Source organism: Hippocampus comes, unplaced genomic scaffold (genome assembly GCF_001891065.2).
Source record: "Hippocampus comes isolate QL1 unplaced genomic scaffold, H_comes_QL1_v1.1 scaffold307, whole genome shotgun sequence".
Lineage (NCBI taxonomy): Eukaryota > Metazoa > Chordata > Actinopteri > Syngnathiformes > Syngnathidae > Hippocampus > Hippocampus comes.
This window is the reverse complement of record NW_017805337.1, coordinates 238,589-248,568: the sequence shown is the minus strand read 5'-3', so window position 1 is coordinate 248,568 and position 9,980 is coordinate 238,589. Positions and strand designations below refer to the sequence as shown.

Here is a 9,980-nt window from a genome sequence, read left to right as displayed (position 1 = left end):
GGGGGGGGGGGGGGGGGGGGGGGGGGGGCTTACGCCAGAGACCAAATCCACCACGTGGCGGCCAAGGAGTGATTGTCTTATTGACCTGCATTTACAAGCTTCACGCGTTACGCTGTATCAAACATATATATGCACACGAGGGGGCAAGTATTATTTCTGTCCACATGAGGTCACCACCCATGCATTCTACATTCCAGTAACGCCGACTGGAAAGGCGTGTATGCGTTCACTAAAGCCGCAGAAAGTGACCAAAAAATATTTTAAAGCTTTTTTGATAGAACGGGTCCAATTTTTTTTAAAAAAGGAGGGGGGGGGGGTGCGGTGGGTTTAACCCCAGAAACAGGGGACGAACGTTGGATTTTTGTGAAAACAAATCTGCAGTTTCATATTAAGGTCAAGTTTTGTAGTTATCACCTGGTACTGGCCCAGACCGAGCGCTGGATTCTGGAGTTGCTGAATCGTCTCCTCATCAAAGTAGCCGTTTTTCTCCCAAAGCTGCAACAGCTGAGGACGGGAAGGACCAGCTCAGCCACTAGGTCAAGCTACTCACGTGGGCGAGTTTGACATGAAGTCGCCATCGGTGCGGACTGAGAAGAAAATGAAAAAGAAAAAGAAAGGCCCTCACCCGGGTGATCTTCTGCTGCTTCTCCTCTTCCACGGCCAAAAAGCTGGTGCAGTAGATGGGAACCACAACCTTCTGCAGAGCTGCCAACAAATCCTTCTGCTGCTTGCGCTGACTGCAAAGGCAAGGCGCCACACGTCACCGCGTGCTAGAGCTCTGCTATGTGCCGCTAGATATCGCAGAGATGACATACAACGTCTGGCCTAAAGAGAAGAAGTGGCTCGCAGCTTTGCCCCATCACGGCGGGCGTCACAGCGAGTCACTTGTGTCATTTGTATCATTGCAGTGAGTTGGCCTGCTAAGGACTTAGCACCCCCCCCTCCAACCTGGTTTATTTTACTATCGGGAGTGTGCTGATACCTCCATGTAGACATTCGCGTGCTGTCGATAGCATTCTGCACTTGCGTGCCCGCGCTACCTTACACTGCGACACATCACGTGACAACAAAGATTGCATCATTTGCACGTTGCCTACCAGTGATGTAGCACGTCATTGGTCAGGTAGATGAGATGTAGGCGGAGCTCAAAATGCGCTCCCTCGGCAGCGATGCGGTTACGAAGGTGCGACGTCATCAGCTCGCAGTGCTGCGGCGTCTTGGCGTTGTTGAACATCCAGTTCTTACCGGCCTGACACAACAACAACAACATTTAGCGCAGTTAATCATTGGGGCTAGGTAGCACGTGGCTCCCGACCGCTTACTGAAATGGCATCTTTCGTGCACGTGTCGATGATGGGCTGCAGCAGGCTGTCCATCTCGCCGATGTCCAGCTGAGTTTCGGTGATCAACTTCTGGATTTGCTGCTCGGCCGCCGCCGTGATGGCAGCGCTCATTTGTTCCTTCGCGCACACATGAAGGAGAGATGTTAGATGTCGTGTAAATATGCCACATCTACACTCGGGTGTGCAGCAATCAGTTAGCAACAACTAATGGAGGATGAAAAGAATTGATAATTATTTTGATAATCGAGTCATCGTTTGGAGACCTTTTTTTAATTAGAATTTGTCCAAATCTTCGACATTTCAGCCTCGCGACAGTAAATATTTGGGCACTTCTGTAGACCTTCACTGAAGCAGACCGACTATTGGTGCGTTGAATCAAAGTAAAACATTGACAGACATCGGATTTCATTTTGGAACATTTTTTACCAATTTTCCGACAGATGCTAGGGACCAAACCAGACACTCAATCATCATCAACTTATGTTTGATGACAATCATCTTGCAGAGGGCCACACCCAGGAGGCACACGCGCACCCGCTGCTGCCTAGACCAGAAATCCACTTCTGCGTCCCACTCTCAAGTCGATACGGACGCTACACACAGATTGCGTTTTCAAACATGACTTGACCACATTTATCATTTCAGATTACCGGCGGATGAAATAGCAGAGCTTGTTGTAAAAACGTACGGCGAGGCCCTATCCTATTTCTGTTGCCACACGCGTCTTCCTGGACTGCCAGCATCTTTTTGCGGATTCATAAAAAGTCAAATGTGAAATGTTGTACGGGAGCCTCAAAACGCCATCCAGGCATAGTTCGTATTGCCGGGAGTCCACACATCGTGTCGTCACGTCATGCGCCCATGCATAACGCAACCATCGTCTTGTGCAGAATGAGTGGTTCATTTTTTTTTTTTTAAGCCAAGCAACACATCAATCCACATTCTGAGCCGCTTATCTTAATTTGTACAATTTCTAATTGTTTTACTACAAAGACTGTAAATCTGAGATTGGAGGTACATGTGCATGGAGGTAGATTGGAGGCATTGAGAGCATTTCAACAGGCTTTACTGGAGGTGCGCACCTGTCTGAGCGTGTGCAGGTGTTGCTCCTGCTGCTGCAGGTTCCACAGACTCTGCTGGATGAGGTCATCCATGGCGGGTGTGGTCGCGGCGGCGGCAGCGGCGGCGGCGGCAGAGGACGGCGGCGCCAACATGGCCATGGGCGGCGGCGGGATGTCCGGCACGTCCAAAGCGCCCGGGTTGTAGAGCTCTGCACACACGGGAAGTGCACGCGGCGTCAGCACGCGCGTTCACCCAAAATGGCAACGAGGAGACCACCTCGTGGATGAAATGCCTGCAGAGGCGGTCAAGACATTTCATCATCCGACTCTGCCCTCATCAAATTCAAGAGGATATTTGGAAAGCCTTTCATATAGCGATATTTTGAAACTTCCATGTTATGGCAGGGGCAAAAAAAAAAAGAGGTCTTTCGGGGCTTTTTCAAAGTCTGGAAAACTTAGGGGGAATAATACCCTTCTTCTGCGGGCACTTTTGTCGTTTCAAATACACAAGGTAGAATTCTGCGCTCGTATCTCAAGCCAAAGCAAACAATCTTCACCGATGGCGGCTCGTATCTTGGGAAAATCATAAATCGGGGAATTGACTTCTCAAGACGCGCTGTGCGATCAAATCTAACGTTGGCCAGCCATGCCGACGCGACCAAGCTGCTGCATGGACACCTTTGTGCAGGTGCTTAACACTGACGCCAGGCGACAGGGCATCGCGCTCGGGTCGCCATCACAAGCGTTACGCCAAAGCGTCGTGGAAACTTCAGATTATGATTCAAGACAAAGCAGCAGAGTGAAATTTCTTGTTCCCTCCGTGCATAGAGAATGTGCCTGTGCGGACAGTCACACGCGCCATTTGTGTGTGTCTTACTCCTCTGCAGTTTATCATTGCTGTAATGTCCGTCGTTTCAGTTAGCCCACCTGGGGCACTTCACATTATATCGGCGATGATGAAAAATGGATTTCTTGTCGGCTCCGTTTGTCCGTGTTGTCCAGTCATGTTTACGTCACGGTTGTATGGTGCAATGCAAATGCTAACTCCATGAGGCCGCCGACTGCGTTTTCCATTATATGTTCGCATTAAGCCGGCAGACTCGGGTTATATGAAATGATGTGGTTTGGGGGAATATACCATGTTTTCTTATCTTATCTTATCTTATCTTTAATTCCTCTCCGTTTGGTTTTTATGGTAAAGTGGGACCAACAAACATCTTCAAATCAAGCAGGCATCCCCTCTTGTTTGGAGAGGCGTGCCAGCAGGCACAAAGAAATACTTTTTAAACTTCAAATAGTATTGAAAGCATGTGGGAGGGGTTAAAACTTTAACAGCGGTTTGACCGGACGCCTACAGCACATCTGCGCACCTCTCTCGGACGGATCTGCATCGTACCGGCAGCAATCAACAGAGCTCCCTCTGCATCCCCTTTGAACCAGACGGCATGGCAAAACACAAAATACAATGTCATGCCATGAGGACAAAAGAAGCAACTAAAAACAAACTAAAGAGTCGCCAAGCACAAGCAAAAAGCTGAAACTCTGAATGGATCTGGCAGCTTTGCATCCAAATAAATACCTTCAGATTTATACTCCTCCCCATCACGGGAAAAGGGATCTAAGTGGAGAAGAAGCACATTTTAATGCAAACCTGCACGCCAACAAAAATGGCGCGCAAGACGGTCGAGGTTTCAGGGCGTCGCACGTGAGCAAAATGCCCATATTTGGACGGCCGTTGCGGAAGTACATACGTTGCTGCTGCGCCAGAGCCAACTTGCACTTGTAGTAGCTGAAGTAGTCGCCGCCGAACAGGAAGGAGAATTTGGGGTTGTCCTTCTGCTTGTCCATGGTCATCTTCTCGAACTCGGGACCATTGCGGGCCACGAACTGGGCCAGCTTGTCAATCACGTTCCGTAGCTCCTGATCTGTGACGAAAGTAAATATGGAGGCTTATTCTCTAGGACTTGGAAAATGCCATCAGTGGAGGAATTTGCGTGTCAATGATGAAGAAAATGCCGAGAATTCGTTAAAAGGGGACAAATGTTCAATGTGAGACTTGGAAAAGGGTAAATTATAAGACTAAAGTGGGGACAATTGCTAAAATAACCAAGGGTGCTATGCAAACTGAAAGAAAATCAGCTACCCACATTTGCAAAGTCAAACCTTTGCACCGCAACTAGCACACTTGTGTTGAAATGAATGTCTGCTATGCAAACATTTGAAGACACTGAATACAGCTAAATGTTCATCATCGGCTTCAGTTAAAAAAAAAAGTTGGTTTGGTGGAACCCTTTTGTTGTTTTCATGCACTGCAACAAGTTGTGTGTATTTTTATGTGGACGTTTATAAGGCAGGGGGCCAGTTGCGGCCTCATTCTGAAAACTTTCCACATTAATTTGGATGGCGTGATGCGTCAGATGAAGGGGTCATCATTAACAGAGGATTGAGGAAATGTGTTGAATTAAAGCGAGTTCCAACTTGCTGCATCAACGGTTCATGCAGCAGGTTCAAAATATTGTTTGAATTGAAACCGTTTTTGTGACGAAAATTCAAATTGCTCATATGATTTGGAACAAGATTTGCAGCAGGATAAACAATTTGTGCAAGTATGTTCCAAATAGGAACTTGGAATTATTTACGCAAAAACACAAAATGCGAATTTGGAACTGCCCTTTCTTTTCAAATTATTCGACGACAACTATATTCCATTGAGATCAAACTGGTGAATGCGGCCCCTATACTCGTATGAGTTTGACGAGTCCGATTTAGGACGAGTTACGGGTTTGAATCGCGTCAGTCGAAAAGCTAAACAGCACCCGGGGTAGGCTAGCGCGGTTAGCATCCGTGCTAGCCACCAACTCAATGGCGCACGCAAAACGTAGCCGCGGCGCAATTCCTCACCTTCCGGGGGCGTGGGGGTCTCCATAATCACGGCCGCTTATGATAGTTTTGATGAAATTGTGCAGTAGAGTCCAAGATGTCGACAAAACGGCCCTGCTAACTCATTTAGGGTCCGGGTAAAAACGTTTGAAAAACACCCGCATTGTAGCTCACTGCCGTGGAACGGAAGCGGAGGACAGGAGAGCAGTCAAATATGCCTACAGCGCCCCTGGCCCTGACAGTGGTCGGCGGTGGAATTGCGAGCAAAAGCTCGCATTCTCTCACTCACTGTTTTGTTTTGTTTTTTGGAATCCAGGACGTACAAATGCAATAGCAATGGGTAATAACAATGAGACAAGGAGAGGACCTTACACTATAGCAATAAATTATAAAGGGCGCATCAAGAGGAGGTTTTATGTGCTTTCACTTTTATGGCTTTTCCTACACTTTACTTCTTTTTAAAATATACAAAAGTAATATTTCAAGAGTGGTGGTTTTCGAACATTAAGCCACGTTCGTCTTTTCACACGCACATTCGGCGTTTTAGACTGTCCCCATTTTGCACATCTTGTTCTCCCAGTAAAATTCACAATGACATCCGCGCAGTTTTCGATCGAATTATTCACGAAATATGCATTCCACACAGGGTGTTAAAGTTAAGGACTTAGTGATGATAAAAATGGACGTAAAAATGGCAACAGGGCGAAAAAAACGTGAGAGGTGAAGTGTGCGATTGTCGTTTGTGACGCGTCGCTCGAGGGCGGGTGGGTGATAACACACCTGCGGCGGACAGGCTCGCCCAGTCCACCGCAGACGCTCCAACATTAACGTGGAGGGCTCGACGCCGACCAAAACCACCGACCACACTCACTAATCATCATCACGTGAAGCCACTTTGTAGGTGACTGGCTCGTTGGCCTGCGGCAAATCAAATGCAGGGCTCACATGTCGTCGCTGGACACACACGCACACCAAAGACAGCAACAATAACTAAACATCCCAAATGTCGACAATCCCTTCTTCGAGGTCCAGCTGCCAGGTTAGACGAACATGCTAATGAACACGGCAACAGGGTAGGAGTTTCTTTTCTCTTTTTTCCCCCGATCCGCGTTATCCTCACACAGGTCCCATGGCGTGCTGGAGCCTATCCCAGCTGTCTCCGGCCATTACGCGGGGTACACCCTGAACCGGTTGCCAGCCAATCGCGGGTCACACACAGACGAACAACCATCCTCACTCACACTTAGGAGGGGCTATTTACTGTCATATGGACTATAAATGTGAACTATGACCACTTGCAGAACGGTGGTTGGGGATCACTGATCTAGAGTACAGAGCAGCCCAACAAAAGACATGAGTAACCTGCCAGCCAGTACTATAAGTTGCTCACCGAAGGCCCGTTGCAATTTTCTCAGAATGTTGTCAACTTACTCCGTGACAGAGCACTATCACAGAGAGCGTTGACAACTTGCCATGTATCTGGCCTTCTTTGAACATCGCCTAGGGGCACAAATCAACCAAACTCGACCCCTCATCCCGAAAAACAAGAGGCAGTGGGTATAGTCAAACATTTATTCAGACAAATTAGTCCTTCTTGGCAGCGGCCTTCCTCATGGCGGCCAGCACGTTGCTCAGCTCCTCACGCTTTCTCTTGGCCCGGATGTGGGTGCCAATCTGCACAAGAGTTCAACAAGTCTTAAAATAACAGCACACAACTCAATTTTGATTAATGATGATAAATGGGGCAATTGGAGGTCAGCCACTTGTTGGTGCTTTGAGTTGGAAAAATTTTCAGTCAAAGGCGGGAGCAGGACTGGCTCACCCTTTTCTTGATGAACTTGAGCGCCCGCTTGTCCTTGGACACTTTGAGCAACTCCATGGCTCGCCTCTCGTACGGAGCAAAGCCGCACACCTCGCGGATCATGTCTCGGACAAACTTGCTGTGCTTGGTCAGACGCTGGAAAAATGCAAAGGGAAAAGCAGGCGTCACGTGTGAGCTGAGCGTTATTTGGAACCGGTGGCAGTGGCGCAACGTCCGATCTTGGATCGAGAGAAACTTACCCCGCGTCGGCGGCTGTGTTTGGGGGCGGTGACGTTTTTGGTGACTCGGTGGCCTTTATTGAGGCCGACGGCCATCGGGTAGCGAATAGCCATGTCTGCAAAGGACAAGAACGCATCAGCGAATGTCGATCCGCTACGTTGTCATAATGCGACCAGATGGAGGGCACCTGAATAGTATTCCAAAACAATTTGCCCTTTGACTGATGAGTCAACACTTAGGTTCACTTCCGTGCAAATTCATGATGCGCTGCTGTAGCAGGAGTACACCATTTATGTGCAACCTCAGTCAATCTTGTTTTTTAAGTTGAACACTAATAACACACTCCCGAGTAAATACACGGTAATCTTTGGGGTACCATGTATGGCCACTATATATTAAAAAATCCCTAAAACACAACCCAGTACTTGGAACTCAGCCACTCCGAAAAAAATATCCCCGCCATGCATTCTGTGAATTTTTTCAACCTAGGAGCACAGCGTCTCAGCTTTGGACGAACCGATTCCCATCCCGACCGCTTCTCACTCTAACTGTATCCCGCTCAACACCACCGCTGCGTATCCGTGAAGATAAGGAACAGAAGCTCAGTGCAACGCGAATTGGAATTTGTTTACGATTGACGGCGGTTTTCAAACACGGCGATTTTGTTTTAAACTCTACGAATCGTATTACAGGTCAAAAAAATAACGTGCTGCGCATAGCCCACAGCATTGCCACATTACGTTCATTCTATTATGCTTGCAAAGTAGCGGTGACGTTTCATTGCAGTTAACCGCTCCATTCAATTCTTCGGATGGTCAATCGACCACTGCTCCGCGCTTGAAAGACAGACGCTCGGTTTACCTTGAACGCTAACGTGCTTGTTCAAAGAAGTGAGACGAAACCTCCTCGCTGGCGTAAAATACACCAGGTTAATGTTGAAAACAACATCTTATTTCGTGTACTAGCTCGTGCGTGTTGTCTAAGGAATAGCGAAACCATTCCAGAAGTCGATACTGGCTGTTGAGACACTCTCAACTTGAATATCCTCGGTCGGATTCCCCACAATAAGCAACGCAAGGGGTGAGCTGAGCCAGAGGGTTGTTGTCAGTTCAATTGCTCGAAGATGAAACGATGGATGGCTGAGATTCTAAACGGGTTTGGTTTGGAGAAAATCCCGGTGAATTCGTACCTGCTGTCTGTAATGGCGGCAAAGCCGGAAGGACTGATGGCTGCACCAGGCGGCCAAGTGAAGGGTTCACCCGGAAGACAATGACGTCCGCGGGACAGCGCCACCGTCAGACTGGAGGATGAAGCCATGTTTAGTTATCTTTTCGAGAAGTACGGTTACACGACGACTCAAGTACCAAGTACGTACGTACTAGTATTATCTGGAATCCAGACCAGTGATATACAAGAAATCCAAATATGAGTGAAATTCATAAAAATATTCCATATTTTGTATTATCATGTATATGTATTTTTAATCACATTTAGCTGTACAATAGTATAATAATTATATGTCGGCGGTAAGGTAGTTGACTGGTCAGCATGTCCGCAGATGTCATGGGTTTGATTTTGGGTTCCGGTCCTCCTCTTAGGAGTTTGCAAGTTCTCCCCGTGCCTGTGTGGGTCTTCTCTGCGTACTCCAGTTTCCTCTCACATTCCAAAAACATGTATGGTAGGTGAATTGAATATGCTCAATTGTCCCCAGGTGTGAGTTTGAATTGTTGTTTGTCTCCGTGTGCCCTGCGATGGCCTGGCAACCAGTTCAGGGTGTACCCCGCCTACTGGGAAAAGCTCCAGCACGGTGCGACCCTTGTGACGATAAGTGGCTCGATTAATGGGTCTTCTTTCTTTTCATAAGAAAAGACAAAGCAGTGAAATTCATGTACTTTTTCCTTGTTTATTATTTACAACGTAAAAAAAACTGGCAACTACTGTGGAAAATACTTCACTATGTCAAACAGTTATAGAGCTGTAACAGATACAAGATTAAGTCATATAAAATACATTGATCAATGCAAATTAAGTTGTAATATGGATATATTTGTTTTTACAAAGCAGACAGACATTAAAGTCATTCAGGCATCAGAAAAACAAGTAAGAGCCAAGATGATAACATTCCACGAATAGCACATGACGTAACACGACGTGATTTACACGGAAGTTATTCCGTTATCTCCCTTCATGAAGTTTGGTGAAATGAATGAAATGCTTTAAATATTTGAGATTCCCTTATTTATATAAATAAAATAACTTTTGTTTGCTGGAGGTCACGAACAAACAATCGATCGGAATCAGCCGTCTTTGTTGTTTTCAATCGCGTTAAACGCTTCGAGGTCGGACCTGGGACAACCCGAGTGGGAGAAATCCGATTTTCCGAACCCTCAGCGAATGCACCATAAATCTGGATTCGGGAATATGGAATGTCGCGAAGAATAATTATGAAATCGAAAAAAATAAAGTTGACTTTGCTATCATTGTTCGAGGAAGCAAGCAATACATTTTTCATATGGCAAGTACTGACTGCGTTCTCGAGCCGTGACATCAGCTCGGAGTCAAATGGTATTGTTTTCCCATCCTGCATTGCGCGACCGGATGCGCTCCCTGCTTTTGGCGCGGTGGAGGCAGCTGTGGCGGCCATTTTGGAGTCCC

At 47.1% G+C, this 9,980-nt stretch overlaps 2 protein-coding genes across 3 annotated transcripts in view; both read right to left on the bottom strand.

Annotated features, from left to right (window-relative positions):
* cherp (calcium homeostasis endoplasmic reticulum protein) overlaps positions 1-5,498 on the bottom strand; it is a 9,627-nt gene extending 4,129 nt beyond the window's left edge. Inside the window, exons 1-8 of one of the 2 annotated variants that reach the window (XM_019871786.1) lie at positions 5,306-5,498; positions 4,156-4,329; positions 3,984-4,022; positions 2,426-2,613; positions 1,323-1,460; positions 1,098-1,249; positions 626-737; positions 415-504 (exon numbers count right to left, since the gene is read on the bottom strand). In XM_019871786.1, coding sequence (XP_019727345.1) covers positions 415-504; positions 626-737; positions 1,098-1,249; positions 1,323-1,460; positions 2,426-2,613; positions 3,984-4,022; positions 4,156-4,329; positions 5,306-5,330 — 918 coding nt within the window. In that variant the 5' untranslated portion in view covers positions 5,331-5,498. The remainder of the gene's footprint in view (positions 1-414; positions 505-625; positions 738-1,097; positions 1,250-1,322; positions 1,461-2,425; positions 2,614-3,983; positions 4,023-4,155; positions 4,330-5,305) is intronic. The other variant, XM_019871787.1, reaches the window with a different exon arrangement.
* A 1,344-nt stretch (positions 5,499-6,842) lies between these two features.
* Positions 6,843-8,639, bottom strand: rpl36 (ribosomal protein L36). Its single transcript, XM_019871789.1, has 4 exons — positions 8,515-8,639; positions 7,346-7,440; positions 7,107-7,241; positions 6,843-6,958 (listed from the first exon to the last, which is right to left on the bottom strand). The coding sequence occupies exons 2-4, from the start codon at positions 7,436-7,438 to the stop codon at positions 6,869-6,871; spliced, it is 318 nt and encodes a 105-aa protein (XP_019727348.1). The 5' UTR covers positions 7,439-7,440; positions 8,515-8,639; the 3' UTR covers positions 6,843-6,868.
* Between the last annotated feature and the right edge of the window lie 1,341 nt (positions 8,640-9,980).